Source organism: Felis catus, chromosome B4, assembly GCF_018350175.1.
Source record: "Felis catus isolate Fca126 chromosome B4, F.catus_Fca126_mat1.0, whole genome shotgun sequence".
NCBI lineage: Eukaryota > Metazoa > Chordata > Mammalia > Carnivora > Felidae > Felis > Felis catus.
This window is the reverse complement of record NC_058374.1, coordinates 77,744,589-77,767,535: the sequence shown is the minus strand read 5'-3', so window position 1 is coordinate 77,767,535 and position 22,947 is coordinate 77,744,589. Positions and strand designations below refer to the sequence as shown.

The following is a 22,947-nucleotide window of genomic DNA, read 5'->3' as shown; positions in this document are numbered from 1 at the left end:
AGAGGGCGGGGAGTCGGCTCGGCGGAGACCTGGATTGGGTTCTAAGAGCCGTGGGGTTGAGAAGGGGTGACCGGAAGTGATCTTGGGACTGACCGGAAGCGAGGCCTGGAGGGGAAAGGGAGAGCGGGTCCCGGGAGGGAGGGGGGCTTCCAGCAGAAGGGGACGGGGGAGAAAGGTGCGAAAGCGCCGTGGGAGTGCCGGGTAGGCAGTGGGTCGCTGCTGCTGGTCTGTTTGGGAGGCAGCAAGTGACCACCACGAGCTCGAGGGGAGAGCCCAAGCAGTGGGAGTGCGGGAGCCTAGGGCTGCCTCAGCGGAATCTGGAATAGCTAAGCACAGGGGCCCTCGCACGGCTCCAAAGAACTGGGTGGGAGGGATTTTGGAAGTCGAGGCAGGAGCCAGGAGCTGAGGGTACGGCAGATTAGTTGTGCGGGAAGTGCGGTTCGGGCTTGGGGGTGGTCGGTGGGGACGGCGTGGGAGATCTTGGTTTGGAGTTTTCCACAGTCTTGCCCCATTTGGGTAGAATCACACTACTTGCCTTTGTACAAGAAACGGTGTCTCCTGGGGCAAGGAAGGAGCCAGCATGGCCTGGGCTCTGAAGCTGCCTCTGGCCGATGAAGTGATTGAATCTGGGCTGGTGCAGGACTTTGATGCTAGTCTGTCCGGGATCGGCCAGGAACTGGGTGCTGGTGCCTATAGCATGAGGTGAGTGAGATTTTTACCTGACCCTGCACCTTCTGAATAACAAAAGCAGGGAAGGGAATAAATAAGGTTGGAGGGGTGTGGGAGGGAGGTATTTAGAGTTAAATAAGCTGTCTGCGGTTAGGGAAAATTGACTTTTTTCTTTGTTACTTTGAGTAGTGACTACTGTGGAAGAAATGGAAGAAGAAGGCAGTGTCAGGTCTGTGCAGGATCAGTGGAAGAAGCAGGAATGGCCCTTGGCTAGCAACCAGATGAATGTTGAGAGGCCGTTGTGCCAGTGTGAGAAATTGGAGACCTATAGTGTGTATGTGTGTATGTGGTCAGGTTGGGCTGGAGGTGTGTGAAGGGGGCCACATCTGGGGAGTTGGGAGCTGGGGTTTATTGATGAATATTGGTTGACTGCTTCTTGGAAGGAAACCTTGGTGAAGAAGCCCACACATCTGTACCTTAGCTTGCTTTAAGGATTAATTCTAGGATGTCTGCCTTTTGAAACATAAGCTATGAAAAGAAAAAGTGTCAGAACTTTTAGATACTTCTTAGTGTATCAAGTCAAATATTGATCAGAAATAAAAATCTCCTATGAAAGAAGCATAACCTCCCATGTAATTTATTTGCATGCATTAGTTATTTCATTTCCCCAGTATAGTTTGTTTCATTTATGAGATGTACGAGAATCAGGTCTGGAAATGTTGAAACACCTGCACGTGAGGGTTAGATGGAATATAATTGGGTTTCCAAATGCATTATAAGGCTCAATCTAAATAAGCGAGTTAGAAGAGACTTCAGAACTTAACAGTTTGAGTTTATAATAAGGAGAAAGATGTTTTTTATGGTGAAAGCGGACAAATTTTGCGTTCTGATCACGAGATACTTTGAGAGTTATGTAATGTAAACTTCTTGTCTTTATCTCTGCTAACCCAAAATGGATTTTTCTCAAGTAAAATAATGAGTTAGAACTTAGTACTTCATCTTCAGGAATCTGTGCTTACAGCTAGAATAATAAAGGCTATCTTGTATACATACTTAAGTGATTTTCAGGGAAATTTAAGTGCTATCATGCAATGCTCTTAGTGTTAAGAAATTTAACTCTAGTTTTGTCTGTCCTTGTTTACATAAGTCTGGCCCGAAAAATAGAGATTAACTTGGTCTGAAAATAAATGCCCTAACCCTGAGCTTATACTCAGTATCTGACATAATATTTGATAATTCATACTGCTGTTCATGTAAAGACTACCACAGCAAAAAGTTTGGTTTTGTCTAGTTTGTCAGAAGATGGAGATAATTAACTATAACCATACTTGTTATAAAAATAGTTAACATCGTCAACATTCAGTGCGTGTGTCATGTGCTTTCCGTACCATATAACCTTACATTTAAAACTGCTTTCCGGTGTCATACCCCGAATGGTCTACGTTGGTATTAGTCGAATGGTTTGCAAATTCACACCTTTAGAATTTTTTTTCTAACATCAATTCTGCAAGAGTTTTCCAAACATCGCTTTCTGTTTTCCCCAGAGCACGATGTGCCAAAATGGCAAGTATTTTTTCTTTCTTTTTTTTCACCTTCCTCTTTTTCATGCATTTTGCTCTTGTCACACTCTTCTCCTGACTTTGATACACGTTTAATCATTTGCATTAATTTGCGTTAATTAGATATTAGTTCTCAAACGTTTGTGTTCATGAGAGTCCTCTAGAGTGCTTATTTAGAAATAGTTCCCAGGGCCTCATCTTCAGTGATTTTTCTGGGGCACAGGCCAGAAATCTGATTTTTTAAACAAGTTCTTAGGTGATTTTGATGCAAGTAATGCAGCGACCACAAGATGAGAAACACTGACTGGAGGAGTTTTTATACACAAAGACCGTGATTCTTTGCTCTTTGTGTTTCTCTCTATAATTAAACCTTCTAATCGATTTTCCTACAGCTTTATTAGGGAAAATGTTCTCTTTGTCAAGCTATTTGTTTTGTAAAACATATTCTCTGATGTATTCATTCTAACCTAATTTTCTTATTTTCTGCTGCATCTTATAATGGTTTCGCTTCAGATCTATTGATTTATATTTTATAAAGATTCACCTTAACTGGATTTCTGTTTTGGACTTGATCTGCCCTTATATTCAGTAATGTTCTTTCTCTAAATGGTTCTTTAATATCTTTCTTACCTTTTCCCTTACACTTTAATACTTGGTACAAACTTTTATTGTTAAAATAAAGGAAATCCCCTGAAAAAAATGCTAAGCGAAAGGAGCTAGTCACAGAAGATCACACAATATACGATTCCACTTCTGTGAAATGTCCAGAATAGGCAACTCTGTAGAGACAGAAAGTAGAATAGTGGTTGGCTAGAGCTTGGGCAAAGAGGTAATGGGGGAGTGACTGCTGATGGTGCTGGGTTTTTTGGGGGGTGGTTGATAAGTGTTCTAAAATTGTGGTGCGGGGCATCTGCCTGGTTGTCGGTAGAGCATGTAACTCTTGATGTTGGGGTTTGAACCCCATGTTGGGTGTGGCAATTAATTAAAATACATACATACATACGTATATACATACCTGCAAATTAATTTTGATAGTTGGGCAATTCTGTGACCACACTAAAGACAACTGAACTGTACACGTTAGATGGGTGAATTGTATAGTACAGGAATTGTATCAAAATAGTGCTGTTATAAAAAAAAAAAGGAAAGAGGATCAAGTTCTGTATACTGAAAAGAATTTTATGTCTTTCATTTTTTTTTTAAAGTTGAGGTGGAATTCGCATCATGTAAAATTAACCATTTTTTTTTTAATTTTTTTTTCAACGTTTATTTATTTTTGGGACAGAGAGAGACAGAGCATGAACGGGGGAGGGGCAGAGAGAGAGGGAGACACAGAATCGGAAACAGGCTCCAGGCTCTGAGCCGTCAGCCCAGAGCCCGACGGGGTGGGGCTCGAACTCCCGGACCGCGAGATCGTGACCTGGCTGAAGTCGGACGCTTAACCGACTGCGCCACCCAGGCGCCCCTAAAATTAACCATTTTAAAGTGAACAATCCAGGGGCGCCTGGGTGGGGTGGCTCCGTCGGTTAAGCGGCCGACTTTGGCTCAGGTCATGATCTCGCGGTCCGTGAGTTCGAGCCCCGCGTCGGGCTCTGTGCTGACGGCTCAGAGCCTGGAGCCTGTTTCAGATTCTGTGTCTCCCTCTCTCTCTGACCCTCCCCTGCTCATGCTCTGTCTCTCTCTGTCCCAAAAATAAATAAACGTTAAAAAATTTAAAAAAATGCATTAAAGTGAACAATTCAGTGTTATTTGGTACATTCGCAATGTTGTGCGACCACCCACCACTCCCATCAGTCCAAAAGAAAACCCTGTACCTCTTAATGCAGTTGCTCCCCATTTCCCCCTCCCCCTCTGTAGTCTGTGTGCATGGATTTACCTGTTTTGGATATTTCATATAAATGGAATCGTGTAACGTGTCCTTTAGTGTCTGGCTTCTTTCACTCAGCATCATGTTTTCAGGGTCCATTCACAGGTAGCAAGTATCAGTAGTTCAGTATCTCATTCCTTTTTATGGCTGAGCAACCCTTTCTATGTATATAACGCAGCTTGTTTATCCATTCATCAATTGGTAGGCTGTAGGCGTTGTTTATAAAGGAGATGACCATGACATTTTGTTTTTAAATTTTTTTTAATGTTTACTTATTTTTGAGAGGGAGAGAAAGAGAGAGCAGTGGAGGGGCAGAGAGAGGGAGACAAAGAACCCGAAGCAGGCTCCAGGCTCTGAGCTGTCAGCACAGAGCCCGACACAGGCTCGAACTCATGAGCCAAGCTGTGAGATCATGACCTGAGCCAAAGTCATATACTTAACTGACTGAGCCACCCAGGTGCCCTGACCTGAAATGTTTATAAACATTCGTATACAAGTTTCTGTGTAGATTTCTATTTTTCTGTTTTTTTCTGTGTAGATTTCTTTTAATTGAGGTATAATGATACATAACATTGTATTAGTTTAAGGTGTACAACATAATGATTATGTATTTGTATATATTGCAAAATGATCACAATGTCTAGTTAACATCTTTCACCGTACAAAACAGTTTTTTTCTTATGAGAACTTTTTAAAATTAATTAATTTATTTTTAATATAATTTATTGTCAAATTGGCTTCCATACAACACCCAGTGCTCATCCCAGCAAGTGCCCTCCTCAATGCCCGTCACGCACTTTCCCCTCTCCCCCACCCCCCATCAACCCTCAGTTTGTTCTCTGTATTTGAGTCTTATGAGAACTTTTAAGAGCTACTCTCTTAGCAAGTTTCAAATCTGCATTACAGTATTATTAACTATAGTCACGATGCTGTACTAGACATATGTTTCCATTTCTCTTGGGTATATATATCTAGGCGTGGAATTGCTGGCTCATATGGTAATTCTATGCTTAACTTTTTTGTTTTTAAATCTGAAGACTTTTTAGAGCAGTTTAGGCTCACAGAAATACTGAGAGGAAGGTACAGAATTTTCCCATATACCCTCTTGCCTCCACACATGCATAGCCTCCCCTTTTATCAACATCATTTACCAGAGTGGTACCCACTCTGTACCTACATTGATGAACCTAAATTGACGTATCATAATCACCCAAAGTCTATAGTTTACCTGAGAGTTCCCTCTTGGTGGTATACATTCTGTAGTTTTGGGCCAATATAGAATGACATATACCCATCATAGAGTATCATACAGAGGATTTTCTCTGCTTTAAAAGTCCTCTGTGTTCTGGGTGGCTCAGTCGGTTGAGCATCTCAGGTCATGATCTCACGGTTTGTGGGTTCCAGCCCCATGTCCGACTCTGTGCTGATGACTCAGAGCCTGGAGCCTGCTTCGAGTTCTGTGTTTCCCTCTCTCTGCCCCTCCCCTGCTTGTGCTCTGTCTCTCTCTGTCTCTCAAAACTAAATAAATGTTTAAAAAAAAAAAAAAAAAGATCAACTTGAAAAAAAAAAAAAAGCCCTCTGTGTTCTGCCTATTCATTCCTCCACCCCAACCCTGACAACCACTGATTTTTTTTTTTAATGTTTCCAGTTTTGCCTTTCTAGAATGTCATAAAATTGGAATCCTACAATATGTTGCCTTTTCAGATTAGCTTCTTTCACTTAGAAATATGCATTTAATATTCCTCTATGTCTTTTCATAGCTTGATAGCTCATTTCTTTTTAGTACTCAATAATATTCTATTGTCTGGATGTACCACAGTTTATTCATTCACCTACTGGAGGACATCTTGATTCCTTCCAAGTTTTGGCAATTATGAATAAAGCTGTTATAAACATCCATGTGTAGGTTTTCGTATAGAGATAATTTTCAACTCCTTTGGGTAAATACAAGGAATGCAACTCGGGATTATATGGTAAGAATATATTTAGTGTTGTTAAGAAAAGGCCAAACTGTCCTCCAAAGTGGCTGTACCATTTTGCATTCTTACTACAAATTGGTGAGAGTTCCCTTTGCTCCACATCCTTATCAGTATTTGGTGTTGTCAGTGTTCCAGATTTTGGCCATTCTGGTAGATGTATAGTATATACTAAACTTTTTCAAGAACTCTGAAGCTATTTTACATAACATCTGAACTGCTTTATGTTCCATCAGCAATGTATGAGGGTTCCTGTTTCTCTACACTCTTGTCAGGACTTTTTGCTTTCTATTTTCTTTTTGTTGTTTTTTTTTTAATTAAACCCATCCTAATGAGTGTGAAGTAGTATGTCATTGTGATCGTGTTTTGCTATTCCTTGACCATGAAGTTGAACATCTTTTCACGTACTTGCTGGCCATTTGTAGATCTTCTTTGGGGAAGTGTCTTTTCAAGTCTTTTTTTTAAAGATTTCATTTTTGAATCTCTACACCCAACTTGGGGCTCAAACTTACAACCCCGAGATCAAGAGTTACATGCTGTACCAACTGAGCCAGCCAGGCACCCCATCAACCGACATATGGTCCCCAGCTTACAATGGTTCAACTTATGATTTTTTTGACTTTACAGTGGTGTAAAAGTGATACACATGGTAGAAACCATACTTCCAATTTTGAATTTTGAACTTTAACTGGGCTGGTGGTATGAAGTCCAGTACTTTTCATGATGCTGGGCAGTGGCAGTGAGCCACAGCTCCCAGTTGGCCAGGTGATCATGAGGGTTGCAAATGATATGCTTATAACTGTACAGTATCCATACAACCATTCCATTTTTTACTTTCAGTACAGTACTCAATAAACTACATGATATTCAACACTTCGTTATAATATACGCTTTGTGTAAGATGATTTTACCCAACAGTAGGTTGATGTAAGTGTTCTGAGTACATTTGGCTAGGTTAAGCTATGATGTTTGGTAGGTTAGATGTATTAAATACATTTTTGACTGACAGTATTTTCAGCTTACGATGGGTTTATTGGGATGTAACCCCATTGTAAGTCAAGGAAAAGCTGTACAAGTCTTTCATACCATTGGCTAAATTTATTCCCGTGTATTTTACTCTTTTGGATACTATTGTACATGGAATTGTTTTCTTAATTTCCTCTTTGGATTGTTTATTGCTGGCGATAACTACTGATTATTTAGAAACTACTGATTTTTTATGTTGATCTCATATCCTGTAACTTTGCTGAATTCTTTTTTTAGCTTTGGTAACATTTTCCTGGACTTATGGGATTTTCTATATGTAGAGTCATGTCATATGCAAATAGATATAGCTTCACTTTTTCTTTTCCTGTTTGTATGCTTTTTATTTGTTTTTCTTGCTTAATTGGTCTTGCAAGGACTTCCAGTACAATGTTGAATAGTAGTAGTGAAAGTGGGCATCTTTAGCTTATTCCTGATTTTAGAGGGAAAGCTTTCAGTTTTTCACCACTGAGCTGTGAATTTTTCATAAATGCCTTTTTAATTTTGAGGAAGTTTCTATTCCTAGGTTGTTGTGTGTGTATGTACGTGTGTATGTGTCTGTACGAATGTCCGTGTGTATTATTATGGTAAAATACACATAAAATTTACCATTTTAGCTATTTTTAAGTGTATAGTTCAGTGGCATTAAGTACATTCACATTGTTGTGAATTTGTTGTGCAAATATTACCACCATCCATCTCCAGAATATTTTTAGTTTCCCAAACAGAAGCTCTCTACCCATTAATCACTAACTCGCCTAGTTCCTGACAACCCCCATTTTACTTTCTGTCTCTATGAATTTGACTACTCTAGGAATCTCATGTAAGTGGAATCCTACAAATTTGTCCTTATGTGACTGTCTTATTTCACTTAGCATAATGTCTTCAAGGTTTTGCTGAGTGCTTTTATTGTGACAGGTGCTGAATTTTGTCCAGTGCATTTTCTGTGTCTGTTGAGATGATCATGTGGTGTATTACGTTGATTTCTTTATGTTGAACCACGCTTATATTTCTGGGAAAAATCCTACTTGGTTATAGTGTATGATCATTGGATTCAGTTTGCTAGTACAGTATTTTGTTGAGGATTTTTGTGTCTTTATTCATAAGGGATATTGGTCTGCTTTTCCTGTGATGTTTTTTTACACATTTTTAAAATGTTTATTCTTTTTTTTAATTTTTTTTTTCTTTTTCAACGTTTTATTTTATTTTTGGGACAGAGAGAGACAGAGCATGAACGGGGGAGGGGCAGAGAGAGAGGGAGACACAGAATCGGAAACAGGCTCCAGGCTCTGAGCCATCAGCCCAGAGCCCGACGCGGGGCTCGAACTCACGGACCGCGAGATTGTGACCTGGCTGAAGTCGGACGCTTAACCGACTGCGCCATCCAGGTGCCCCAAAAATGTTTATTATTTTTGAGAGGGGGGGGGGTAGGAGCAGAGAGAGAGGGAGACCCAGAACCCAATGTAGGGCTTGATCTCATGACCCTGAGATCATGACCTGAGCTGAAATCATGAGCAGGTTGCTTAACCAAATGAGCTACCCAGGTACCCCTCTTGTAACAACTTTTGACTTAAGTTCTATTTTGTTTGATATATATGTTTTTAAATTTTTTTACTGTTTATTTTTGAGAGAGAGAGTGTGAGCAGGGGAGGGGCAGGGAGAGAGGAAGACACAGCATCTGAAGCCGACTCCAGGCTTCAAGCTGTCAGCACAGAGCTCTATGTTGGGCTCAAACTCAGGAACCGTGAGATCATGACCTGAGCCAAAGTCAGATGCTTAACCGACTGAGCCACCCAGGCGCCCCTATTTGATATATTTTTAAAAAATGTTTATCCCATTTATTTTGAGAGAGAGAGAGGGAGAGAGAGTGCTGGAGAGGGGCAGGGAGAGAGGAGAGAGAGAATCCCAAGCAGGATCCACACTGTCAGCACAGGGCCCAGCGCAGGGCTCGATTTCACAAACTGTGAGACCATGACCCAAGCGGAAATCAAGAGTTGGTAGCTGAACTGACTGAGCCACCCAGGAGCCTCTTGTTTGATATTTGACTAGTCACTTCAGTTCTCTTTTGGTTACTGTTTGCATAGAATATCCTCTTTCACTGTTTTCCTTTTAACCTATTTGTGTGTTGTATCTGAAGTGAGCCTTCTATAAGCAACATGTGGTTGGTCACATGTTGACCACAAGAACAAATATCTTTTTCCCCAATCTGTGTCTTTAATCGGTGAATTAATCCATTTGTACTTAAAGTGATTACTGACAATGAAGAACTAATTTCTGCCATTGTGCTATTTGTTTTCTATATGTCATATTCTTTTATTCCTCAATTACTCCAATATGTCTTCTTTTGTGTTTGATTTTTTCTAATGTATCATTTTAATTCCTTCTTTATTTCCTTTTTTTTTTTTGTATATTTTTAAAGTTATTTTCTTAGTGGTTACCGTGGGGATTACAGTTAATATCCTAAGTGTATAGGAATCTAATTTGAATTGATAACAATTTAGGTTCAAGAGCATACATTAAACTAGACTTCTTATGATGATCATTTTGCAATATCTATAAAAATCAAATCATTATGTTGTACACCTGAAATTAATATAATGTTATATGTCAATTATATCACAAATTTATTTATTTTTTTATTATATTTTTTAATGTTTATTTTTGAGAGAGAGACAGAGACAGAGCCCAAGGGAGGAGGGGCAGAGAGAGGGAGACACAGAATCTGAAGCAGGCTCCAGGCTCTGAGCTGTCAGCATAGAGCCTGATGCAGGGCTCAAACTCAAGAGCTGTGAGATCATGACCTGAACCGAAGTTGGATGCTTAACAACTGAGCCACCCAGGCGCCCCAATTATATCACAACTTAAAAAAAAGAGCATACATTAACTCTGTTCCTGTCAGTTCTGTTTCCATTCTTTATGTTGTTATTGTCACAAATTATGTCTTTATACACTGTGTGCTTGTTACAATAGATTTATAATTATTGTTTTATGCATTTGTCTTTTTTTTAAAATTTTTTTTAATGTTTATTTATTTTTGAGACAGAGAGAGACAGAGCATGAACAGGGGAGGGTCAGAGAGAGAGGGAGACACAGAATCCGAAACAGGCTCCGGGCTCCGAGCTGTCAGCACAGAGCCCGATGCGGGGCTCAAACCCACGGACCGCGAGATCATGACCTGGGCCGAAGTCGGACGCTCAACCGACTGAGCCACCCAGGCGCCCCAATGCATTTGTCTTTTTTAAAAATATTTTTAAGTAAGCTCTACACTCAATGTGGGTCTCAAATTCACAGCCCCCAAGATCAAAAGTTGCACGTTCCACCAGCCAGGTGCCCCTATGTATTCGTCTTTTAAGTCACATAGGAAACAAAAAGAAGAGGTTACATACCAAAAATATGGTATGCTAGCTTTTGTATTTTACCTGTGTGACCTGTGTAATGATCTTTATTTCTTCATATGACTATGAGTTACCATCTAGTGTTCTTTCATTTCAGGCTGAAAGATTCCCTTTAGCATTTCTTGTAGGACAGGTTTATTAGCAATGAACTTCCTTACCTTTTGTTGAGAAGTATTTTAATTTCTCCTTCATCTTAGAATTCTTGGTTGATAGTTTTTACTTTCAACACTTTACATATATCATCCCACTGCCTCTGGCCTCCATGGTTTCTGATGAGATATTGGCTATTAATTTCATTGAGTTTCCCTCATAATGTGATGAGTCACTTTTTGCTGCTTTGAAGATCCTCTCTTTTCAACAGTTTGAATATTGTGTACCTTGCTGTGGCTGTCTTTGAATTTATTCTTTTGAAGTTTGTTGAGCTCCTTGAACGTGTAGATTCACGTGTGTCATCAATTTGGAAAGTTTTTAACCATTATTTCTTCAAAAACTTTTCTCCCTTTTTCTCTCCTTCTTCTCCTGGGACTCCCATAATATGCACATTGGTACACTTGATGGCGTACCATTGTATTCTTAGGTTCTATTTAGTTTTCTTCATTTTTGTTTTTGCTCTTCAGCCTGAGTAATCTCAATTTGCCATCTTCAAGTTTGCTGATTCTTTCTTCTGTTGATCTTCTGTTGAGTCCCTCTAGTATATTTTTAATTCCAGCTCTTGTACTTTTGGGTCCAGAATTTCTATTTGTTTACTTTTTATAACTTTGATCTTTTGTTGCTATTCTTTAGTTGCTCATACATTGTTTTCCTGGTTTCCTTTAGTTATTTGTCCATGGTTTCCTTCAGCTCTTTGAGCATATTTAAGATAGTTAATTTAAGGTCTTTGTATATTAAGTCTAGTGTCTAGGCTTGCTCAAGGATAGTTTCTGTCAATTTCTCTTTTCTTGTGAATTGGCCATACTTTCCTTAATCTTTGTATGCTTTGTAATTTTTTTTTTCAACGTTTGTTTATTTTTGGGACAGAGAGAGACAGAGCATGAACGGGGGAGGGGCAGAGAGAGAGGGAGACACAGAATCGGAAACAGGCTCCAGGCTCCGAGCCATCAGCCCAGAGCCTGACGCGGGGCTCGAACTCACGGACCGCGAGATCGTGACCTGGCTGAAGTCGGACGCTTAACCGACTGCGCCACCCAGGCGCCCCTGCTTTGTAATTTTTTGTTTAGAACTGGACATTTTGAGTATTGTAATATGGTAGCTCTGGAAATCAGATTCTACTCTCTCCCTAGAGATTACTGTTGTTACTTGATTAAAGCTGAAGTTGTCCATTTGTTTAGTGACTTTCCCAAAGTGTTTTTGTAAAGAATGCGTTCCTTATTTTTTGTGAACACTGAAGTCTCTTCTATGAGCTCCGTGGTCCGCCAGTGACTTGACAGAAATTTTCTTAAATGCTTGGATCTAATAAGAAAAAATGGGGAAAAAAAAGAATGTTCTGTTTCTTTAAATCCCTTTGTCTGACTCTGCTAAGGAAGCCACCTCAGCCATGGTGGTTGAAACAATGTCCAGCCTGTGTGCCAGCTCTTCAGCAATCAAAAGCAGTAATCAGAATATATAATGCTGATTTTTGGAGGACAAGGTCCCTATTGCCCACCCTGACACCAGCAGACTGCAACAGGATCCCAGGCTACTGTCCCCACAGCTGTCTGCCATGGGACTGGGAGCTAGGGGAAGGTACATGGTGTGCCAGATGCTGAAATTCACTAAAATTTACCAGCCTCTTTCTTCATCAAGCATTCCCTTGTTTGCTGCAAGTATTTGACTAGATTCCAGAGTTCCAGAATAGTTGCTTCAAGCATTTTGTGGCGGCTCAATAGTTATTTTGGTGGAGGGACCAATTCCTGGAGCTTCCTACTGTGCAGTCTTTCATGACCTCTGTCCTTAATCTATAGTAGCCTTTTAACTGGTCCAGCCCTGCTTCCAACTCTGCATTCATCACCCCCATAGCCTGTTCTCTACACAGAAACTTAGAAGTCTATGTGTATTCTGCTCATAAAAAATAATAAGAATTTCAGAGTTGAAGAAGATTTGCAAAAACAGTGCAACGAAGTTGTAAATACCCTTCACCGAGATTACTCACATGTTAACATTTTGCTATATTTGTTTTATCTTCCTCTCTTCTGCTCCTCCCCAACACCTAGAATTATTATTATTTTTTTAATCTGAACTGTTTAAGTTGCAGTTGCAGTGTCCCTTAACACCTAAATACTTCAGTGTGTATTTTTAAAAAACATGAAATTCTCCGGTGGAGGGGCAGGAAAAAAACATGAAATGCTCTTACGTAACTATAATATAGTGATCAAAATTAGGAGCTTAACACACAATACCGTGTATGATCTAATCTGTGGACCTTATTCAGATTTTGCCAATTGTCCCAATAATGTCCTTTTTTTTTTTTTTTAATTTTTTTTTCAACATTTATTTATTTTTGGGACAGAGAGAGACAGAGCATGAACGGGGGAGGGTCAGAGAGAGAGGGAGACACAGAATCGGAAACAGGCTCCAGGCTCTGAGCCATCAGCCCAGAGCCCGACGGGGGGGCTCGAACTCACGGACCGCGAGATCGTGACCAGGCTGAAGTCGGACGCTTAACCGACTGCGCCACCCAGGCGCCCCCAATAATGTCCTTTATAGCAAAAAAATATCCAAGATCATGTATTGATTCAGTTGTCATGTCTTTTATCTCCTTTAATCTAGAGCAGATCATGAGTTTTTGTATTTTTTTTTTAACGTTTATTTATTTGTGAGACAGAGACAGAGCATGAACGGGGAGGGGCAGAGAGAGAGGGAGACACAGAATTGGAAGCAGGCTCCAGGCTCTGAGCCATCAGCCCAGCGCCCGACGCGGGGCTCGAACTCATGGACCGTGAGATCGTGACCTGAGCCGAAGTCGGATGCTCAACCGACTGAGCCACCCAGGCGCCCTGAGTCTTTGTATTTTTATGACATTAACAATTTGATGAGTAGAGGTCAGTTATTTTGTAGAACATCCCTCAGTTTGGGTTTGTCTGATGTTTCCTTATGGTAGATTCAGGTTATGCGCTTTGGGTGGTACTACCTAAGAAGGGATGCTGAGTTCTCTGTGTATCATATTAGGGTACACATGCTATTGATTGGTCCCATTGCTGGCAATGTTAATTTTGAACACTTAGTTAAGGTGGGGTATGCCAATTTTCTCCATTATAAATTTATTGCTTTGCCTTTTGTAATTAGTATTCTGTAGGGGCGATATTTTGACACCATGTAAATATCCTATTTTCAAATTTTCACCAACCAGTTTTAGCATTTATTGATGATTCTTGCCCTAATCAACTTTCTTTATGATGATTGCTAAATGATGATTTTCATATATATATATATATATATATATATATGTATATATTTTAGCTTTATGTATTTATTTTTGAGAGAGACAGAGACTGCATGAACAGGGGAGGGGCAGAGAGAGAGAGGGAGAGAATTCCAAGCAGGCTCTGCCCTGTCAGCACAGAGCCAGATGCAGGGTTTGAACTCATGAAACCCTGAGATCATGACCTGAGCTGAAACCAAGAGTGGGATGCTTAATCGACTAAGCCACACAGGCGTCCCAAATGATGACTTTCTAATTATGTCTTTCCTTCTACATTTACTAGTTGGCTGTCTACTGTGAGAGGGAACTTTCCCTTCTTATTGGTTTATTTTTAACAATGTAGTCTCAGATTTTTACTTTATTCAATATGTTGTAATCTTTTACTACCATTATATATCTTGATTAAATTATTCCAGATTTGGCCAGAAGAACCCCTTCAAACTGGCTCTGCACAGAAGCCTTTTATTTATTTATTGTTAAATGTTTATTTTTGAGAGAGAGAGAGAGAGAGAGAGAGAGAGAGAGCATGAGAGCACATGTGCACAAGCAGGGGAGAGACAAAGAGAGAGAGGGAGACACAGAATCTGAAGCAGGCTCCAGGCTCCAAGCTGTCAGCTCAGAGCCCAACATGGGGCTCAAACTCACTATGAGATCATGACCTGAGCTGAAGTCAGACGCTTAACTGACTGAGCCACCCAGGCACCCCTGCACAGAAGCCTTTTAAAATTAAGGTCTTGTTAATGTCTGTTGTCCTGAGGTAACTGCTAATAGCACCCTTGTTTACTCACAAAGTGTCCCTATTTAAATGATAAATTATATGATGGTTTATTTAAAATGTAGAGCAGATCATTTCACTTTTCTCCTGGAAACCCTCCATTCATTTTGCATCTTGTTTTGAATTAAAGCCCCAGTTCTGGCATTGATGTACACAGGGTGCCCTTCTGATCATTCTGTCTAGACTCTTTTTATAGCATGCTCTGCTCCAGCCACATCTGATGGTCTTACAGTCCCTCAAATCCTATGCACCTTTCTGCCTCAGGGCCTTTGCATTTGCTGTTACTCTTTCTGGAAGTCTTTTTTTTTTTTTTTTTAATTTTTATTTATTTTGAGAGAGAGCCCACACATGTGTGCATGCACACCAGGGGGTTGGGTAGGGAGCAGAGAAAGAGAGGGAGAGAAAATCCTAAGCAGGCTCCATGCTATATCAGCTCATGGTTTGTAAGATCAGGACCTGAGCCAAAATCAAGAGTAGAGTTCCTTGGAGCGCCTGGGTGGCTCAGTGAGTTGAGGAGCTGACTTCAGCTCAGGTCACGATCTTGCGGTTTGTGGGTTCGAGCTCCGTGTTGGGCTCTGTGCTGACAGCTGGGAGCCTGGAGCCTGCTTCAGAGTCTGTGTCTCCCTCTCTCTCTGCCCCTCCCCGGCTTGTGCTCTGTCTCTCTCTCTCTCTCTCTCTCAAAAATAAATAAATAAACATTAAAACATTTTTTTAATAAAAAAAAAAGAAATAAACACTAAAAAACAAAAGATGCTTAACCAACTAAGCCACCCAGGCGCCCCTCTTCCTGAAAGTCCTCTGCATTCCCTACTTGCTTTAGGTTTCTGCTCCAATGTCACTTTGTCAGAGAGAGGTTCTGTAACCACCTTCACATATGATAGCAAACACCTCCTTGTCCTCACCAGTACTCTGCCTACTCTGCTCTGCTTTATCTTTTTCCAAACATCTGATATCTTATTCATTTGTTTGACTCTTTCCCCAGTTAGAATAAATGCTCCAGGAGAAGAGTGTCTAACAGATAGTTTGTGCTGATTTGTTGGGTATGTGAACTGAATTCACTCTATTTTGTTTCAAAGGCCACTAGTGTAGCAGTTTCTGAGGCAACTATTTCTCTTCATCAAAACTGAATTTTTGACACCTGGGTGGCTCAGTCGGTTGAGCATCCGACTTCAGTTCAGGTCATGATCTCACAGTCGGTGAGTTTGAGCCCCGCATCGGGCTCTGTGCTGACAGCTTGGAGCCTGAAGCCTGCTTCGGATTCTGTGTCTCCCTCTCTCTCTGCCCCTCCCCTGCTCATACTCAGTCTCTCTCTCTCCCTCTCTCTCTTGGAAAAACAAACAGTAAAAAATTATTATGAAAACCTGAATTTTCTTCTTTTTTGCTGTGCGTCTTTTTCACTACTGTTTGCCTTCACTTTTCCCCCTTCAACTGTTACCCATCCATCTCCTAAATCTTCCATTTTTTTGGGTCTTAGAATTGGTCAGTTGTTACTGACTGTACCTTTACTTTCCCTCTTACTCTCAGGGTCTTATGATGGACTGTGTATTTGGGTGAGATTCCTCCCTTTACCATAAAATTTACCACTACTTTTTAAAAAGATGGCACCACTGTAAAAATACAAAGAAATGAGTAAGAATGTTTAACTCCAAATTTATGTTACTGTTGCCTCTGGAAGTTAAAGGGGGATACAATGGAGGAAGGGTATAGAGGGCTTCAACTGTTAGTGCTCTTTCTTTCTTTTTTTTAAATGTTTTTTTATATTTGAAAGAGAGACAGTGAGTGAGCGGAGGAGGCAGAGAGAGAGAGACAGAGACAGAATTGGAAGCAGGCTCCAGGCTCTGAGCTGTCAGCACAGAGCCCCACGCAGGGCTTGAACTCAGGAGCCATGAGATCATGACCTGAGCCGAAGTCAGACGCTTAACTGACTGAGCCACCCAGGCACCCCTCCCTGTTAGTGCTTTATTTCTTAAGCTGAGTGGAGCGTACACAGGTATCTGTTAAGTTTTTTTTTTTTTTTTTTTAACCTTCTTGTAAAGTCTGAAATACTGCATAACATAAGTCCAAGAGTGTCTAGCACATAATCGATTGCTGGCTCGCTTTCCTCGTCTTTTTAACTTGTCCTGTCATTCCTTGTCTTTTTTGCCAAAGGTCTGTAACTTTGCTTCCTTCTGGTTCTTGCTCTCTTGGAATACTTATGGAAGTTGACCTCCAGCGTTGCCATTCCTTCCTTCTGCTTTGTTACCTTCTCTTTCTTTTTTCCACCTCCTCCTGCCCTGCCCTCATTCTTTGTCTGCCTGGTTGGCAGTAGTTTCCATTTGTAGCTGATAGCTGGCTCTCCTGATGCAACATCAAACCAGAATCTGGGAGAAAAATAGATTGGGGGCTTTGGATACACAAATTGATGTTGTGATTTTCTTTCACGGCTACTTCATGCTTTGTGTGCACATCAAGTCCTGGTTGATTCAGTCCCTCAGCAGATTTTTACTCCTTCAACACATACTTGAGTGCCTTCTGAATGCTAGGTTTTGTGTTCCAGCTTGATTGTGTAGCTTTGAGTCATATACACTTCTATATGTAGTGCTGTGTCTGGTGCCATGGTGATTAAAAGACAAAATCAAGCAACTTTTTGTCCTCTGGTTGCTTATAATTTGCTGGAGAAGATAAGACATGTATTTAAATAGGTATGATACAAGCTAGAAACTGATACATCAGAGCACTTAGAGATAAAGTGCTACAGGAGTTTAGAGCATAGAAATACTAAATTCTACCTCCTGAAGGCGTATCTGAAAGAAGAGTAAGATTTGAGCCTGCAAAGATGGAGAAAGAAAATGTTTCAGGCAGAGGGGTTGTAGGATTAATGTAATTGCTGGATTATGAAGTTTGTGTACCTTTTTTTTTAAATGTTTGTTTTAAAACACAAGAGCAGGAAGGGACAGAGAGAGGGGGGGATGCAGAGTCTGAATCAGGCTCCAGGCTCCCAGCTGTCAGCACAGAGCCCGACAGGGGGCTCAAACCCACGAACTGCGAGATCATGACCTAAGCTCATGATCTGAGAGGAAGTCCAGCACTTAAACCACTGAGCCACCAAGGCAGCTCGAAGTTTGTGTATCTTTATTCAAAATAATGCTAACTTGTTTTTCCCAGTATACTTAGGAGTTTAAAAGTTTTGGTTGTTCTACAGTATTTTATTTAGTCAGTGTCTTAATTTTTGTCAATTAGTGGATGTGGATTTCATTGTGGTTTTATTTGCATTTTCCTGATTTTTTATGAGGCTGAGCACCTGTTCAACATGTTTACTAGCCATTCATGTTTTCTCTTGAGAAGTAAGTATTCAAGTTTTTTTTTTGGGGGGGGAGGGGAGTTGGCCTTTTTCATATTAATTTATAGGAATTTTTTTTTTAAGTTTATTTATTTTTGAGACAGTGTGAATAGGGAGGGACACAGAGAGAGGGAAAATCATAAGCAGGAACCTCACAGTCAGTGCACAGAGCCTGATGCAGGGCTCAAACCCGGGAAACCATGAGATCATGACCTAAGCTGAAATCAGGATTCAGACGCTTAATCAACTGAGCCACCCAGGTGCCCCTTAAATTTATATTTTTAAAAAATTTTTATTTAAAAGAAGAGAGAGGGAGACAGAATCTAAAGCAACTCCAGGCTCTGGGCTGACAGCCCAACACGGGGCTCGAACCCAGGAACCGTGAGATCTTGACTTGAGCTGAAGTAGGAGGCTTAACTGAGCCACCCAGGGGCACCAAATTTACATTTTTAAAGGTTACTCTGGCTGCAGATTGGCTGATATTGATAAAAAGATGGTTATTGTCCCTGAGAAGGGTTGAAGTTTCATAGGTATCTTCTGCTCTGCATATTCTTAGAAATGCAGATTACTTCCCTCTGTCTACCTACTGTAAAAGAAAGGGAGCAAAGAACAGTTCTGCTCTGATTACATCATCAGCCTAATTTGCAATATCTCCAGGGAACGTGTTGGCCATTTTAGAAGACTAGGCTTTCATCAAAGGTATGGTTTGAAGGAGGAGCGATTTTCATAAGGCTTACCACTGGGTGCCCAAAGGGAAGAGAGATCGCTAAGGCCTTTTTACCATTTCATAGGACTAATGTTCTGGTACTTTTAGGATTTTCCCAAAAGTCATTAGCAATTAAAGCCTTAAAAAAAAAAAAAATCTATGCTTGTATTTCACTGCAGCGAGGAATGGGGGACCAAGGAGATTTGGGGGCTTTGAAGATAGGCTTGGTAGTGGGGATGAAATGAGCAAAGCGGAAGAACACCAACAGACAGGTGGTGAGTGATGCTTGTCTGCGAAGAGGGAAGGAAGCTGAACTACATCGAAGGAGAAGGAGAAGGAGGAGGAGGAGGAGGAGGAGGAGGAGGAGGAGGAGGAGGAGAGAAAGAAAGAAAGAAAGAAAGAAAAGAAAAGAAAAGAAAAGAAAAGAAAAGAAAAGAAAAGAAAAGAAAAGAAAAGAGAAAAGAAAAGAAAAGAAAAGAAAAGAAATGGTAGACGTTTTGGACCTGAAAAGAAGATTTGAGGCTCAGCACCATATAAGGGTCTGTGTATGGTTTCCCTTAGTCGCAGGAAGACAGAACAATCTTGTTTTCCCCTTTAGGTCATACTCTGATGGTAGATAATCAGATTTTGAATACTGAAAAGGGGGGGTTCCACTTCCTTTATCAAAATTGTCAGATTCCTGGAATATATAACACACGAATATTGTTGCAGTTTGCCATTTATCACCTAAAGGGGAAGAGTCAGTAATTTCAAATTTAATAAAAGAGCCTGATACTAATGATGCCACAGGTGATATTTTCAATTAGCAGTGTTTTAATGAGATTTATAGGCTGGTCAGAGCTAATCCTGTAATGTAGGAAAAAAAAAAAAAAACCAGAAAGCAGGCCTATATCTGGCAAATCTCCTGAGGTAGGGCTTTGCTGATTCATATTTCTTTGATTAAGCTTTTAATATCTTGCAAGTTTTCTGGAAGTAAATTTGTATCTGAAATGGGTCAGATACTTTTCAGCTTCGAAAAGAAATAAGGCTTGCAGACATGTTTGAAGTGAGAAGTTTTTATTGACTTTCTAAGCTAAGGAAAAATAAAAAGTGCATTGCTTATAGCAGTAAATAAATAGTAGTTGACAAATAATTCAACAGAGTAGAATGAGGAAGATCCAGAGACTGGGGTAGAGGGAGAGGAATTAGCTTCATTTTTGGGTAAACTTTGAGTATGTAATGAATGACAACTATTCAAACTGCTGGTCTCTCATAACTGTGTGGAAGAAATAGAATGGTTTATATCTAGAAGTACTTCTTAAAGTGCTTAAAGAGCATTAAGCCCAGTATTGAGATCTTGAAAAAAGTTCCATAAATACTTTCTTACAAGAAAGACTTGTCAGATGACCAATATCTCTGTCAGGGGCATCATCAGCATAAAATCCAGATACGGTGTTTTTATCTACTGCTCACTTGTCATTTTGATGTCCTACTCACTGGACAGTCTGCATTCCAGGTTTGCAGCTGGAAAGGAGTAGTGGAGTTAAGATACTCAGGTCAGAGTTCTGTAAAACACCTGCTAGAGATATACTAAGCCTTTTTGAGTTGTATCATTTTTGCTCTGTATTCTATAACGATTCATTTATGCTTACTTGAGTATCTGTAATACTGTAAGGACAATGAACTGGAAATAAGAAAACAAATAGGTAGGGGCACCTGGATGGCTCAGTTGGCTGAGTGTTCGACTTCAGCTCAGGTCATGATCTCACAGTCTGTGAGTTCGAGCCCCACGTCGGGCTCTGTGCTGACAGCTCAGAGCCTGGAGTCTACTTCAGATACTGTGTCTCCCTCTCTCTCTTCCCCTCCCCTGCTCATGCTCTGTCTCTCTCTGTCTCAAAAATAAATAAAAACATTAAAAAATTAAAAAAAAAAAAAGAAAACAAATAGGTATTTGTAGAATAATGTAGTATGATTTGTTGCTGTTCACAGATAGGAATTTAGACAATGATGCTATACTTTTAAGGGGGACCTTATCTGTACTTGATTATTGTTCTATCCCTGCCACCTAAAATAGGGCCCAGAAGATAGTAGGTGCTCAAAGACTATTTGCTGAATAAATGGGGGGGGGGGGGGAAAGGAAAGAGATTTACTGATTCAATGTCAAGCTGAGTGTTTTCCCTCTAGTAGTGGTGATAGATATGCATAGATTGAAGAAACTCCCTTTCCATTAGAGGTAGTGTTTCAAGATGGCTCATTGAGGACCTCTGGGAAATCAGATTTTGGTATAGGGAGGCGGTCATCTTCGATGACATGGAGATCATACCCATTATGTTGGCTTATTAAGACATGGAACTAAGTAATTAAGCTCACGATCTGCCCCTCTTCTGATTTAATTGGCACAGGATACGGCCCAGAAAGGAGTTTTAACCACCACCCCACCATCAATTGTTAATATGCACCCAAGGTTAACAGCACTGATCTTTATATGCCTTCCATACGGATTTGACTCTAATTTAGTAATGCAGTCTACAAGTTACGGCAGAAGATTACTTGAAAACTATTTTACTTCCAGATATTTTCTGACTTAAAAAAGCAGGATTTGGATCGCAGTTTTTAAGACAGTCTTCAGTGTGAATATGCTGGCTGTTATATTTTGCAGCATTCTTTGTTCCTTTGCAATGGAGAGTTATGTGCTGTATGAATTTAAAAATGAGAGAGCCAAAAGGGAGCTAATAATGAGTTGAGGAAGTACTGTCTGTGTTTACTCTCTGTTAAGTGTCTGTATTTCTTTGTCTATTAAAGTAGATAATATTCCCTATTCTTGAGTAGCTGAATGACAGTCTGATCTGGAAGACTTGTCTTTTATTGTGTTGTTTTTTGAATACTAATAAAGGGATTGTAAATAAACTTGGTTTAATTTAGTGCAAAGTTTTAAGGGAAAGACGAGCAGTGTTCTTCAAACTGCAGGTTGTGGTCAACGTTTTCAAAAATGAAGTGCTATGGAAAATACCAAAATTAATAAGTATTGTTTTATGAAACTTATTTCAGTTCTGGGGACACATCCACTGAGTCTTAATATAAAAACGACTTACTTAGGGGAGCCTGGGTGACTCAGTCAGTTAAGCATCTGATTCTCGATTTGGCTTAGGTCATGGTCTCAAGGTGCATTGGATCGAGCCCTGCATCAGGCTCCACACTGACAGTATGGAGCCTGCTTGGAATTCTCTCTCCCTCTCTCTCTACCTCTCCCCTGCTTGTGCGCGCTCTCTCTCTCTCTCTCTCTCTCTCTCTCAAAATAAATAAATAAACTTTAAATTTTTTTTTCAAAAAAGTACTTAACGTAAATGGTATTCAGAAACACTTGAAAGTCATAGGACAAGAGCATGTGAAAAGATGGAGGAAAAGAGGTGGTTGTCCTATCATTCTCTTAATGGGGCCAGAGTCTTTTCTCTCTTTATCTCTCCCACTTTGTTTTGTTTTGTTTTGTTTCTTACCCACCTGCTTATTCTTTGGATCTGACCATATTGTTTAAATTCTTTACTGCTGTTTCTTTACCAGAAAGAATGAAAATAAGTGTGTTTTGTTGGCAGTGTAGTTTTTATAGCATTAATTTGTTTTATTTATTTATTTCTTATTTAGATCTTTAAAATTTGAGTATAGCTGACATATACAGTATTACATTAGTTTCAGGTGTACAACACAATAATTCACCTTCTCTATACGTATGCTGTGCTCACCACAAGTGTAGCTGCCATCTGTCACCATGCAATGCACACAGTAATCATCAGCTGTGTTCCCTGTGCTGTGCCTTTTATTCCTGCGACTTACTCATTCTATAACTGGAAGCTTGTGTCTCCTATTCCCTTTTATTCATTTTGCCTTTCCCCTCACTCCTTTCCCTCTGGCAACCATCAGTTTGTTCTCTATAGGTCTGCTTTTTGTTTGTTTATTCATTTGTTTTTTAGATTCCAGACAGAAGTGAAATCATATGGTATTTGTCTTTCTCAATCTGACTTATTTCATTTAGCATAATAGCTTCCAGATCCATCCGTGTTGTCACAAATGGGAAGATCGCATCCTTTTTTGTGACTTCCCTTGATGCTATGGACAACCTGTCTACTTGCCTCTCTTACTCAAGGAGAGCTCATCAAACCTTTCCCTCTTTCTTCAGTAGGCTGTCTCTAGAAGAAGGCATTCAGCAGCTAGTAGGCCTGAGGGGGAAGGTTAAGTAAACTGTAGCTGTGAATTTAGTACAGACCATTCAGAGGCTGCCTTATCTGGA

General features: G+C 40.2%; 1 protein-coding gene across 4 annotated transcripts in view; it reads left to right on the top strand.

The window, feature by feature from the left end:
• Nucleotides 1–22,947, top strand: part of TFCP2 (transcription factor CP2) — a 45,767-nt gene continuing 22,820 nt past the window's right edge. For all 4 annotated transcript variants that reach the window (XM_006933697.5, XM_003988700.6, XM_006933696.5 and 1 more), the window contains exon 1: nucleotides 1–702. In XM_006933697.5, coding sequence (XP_006933759.1) covers nucleotides 581–702 — 122 coding nt within the window. In that variant the 5' untranslated portion in view covers nucleotides 1–580. The remainder of the gene's footprint in view (nucleotides 703–22,947) is intronic.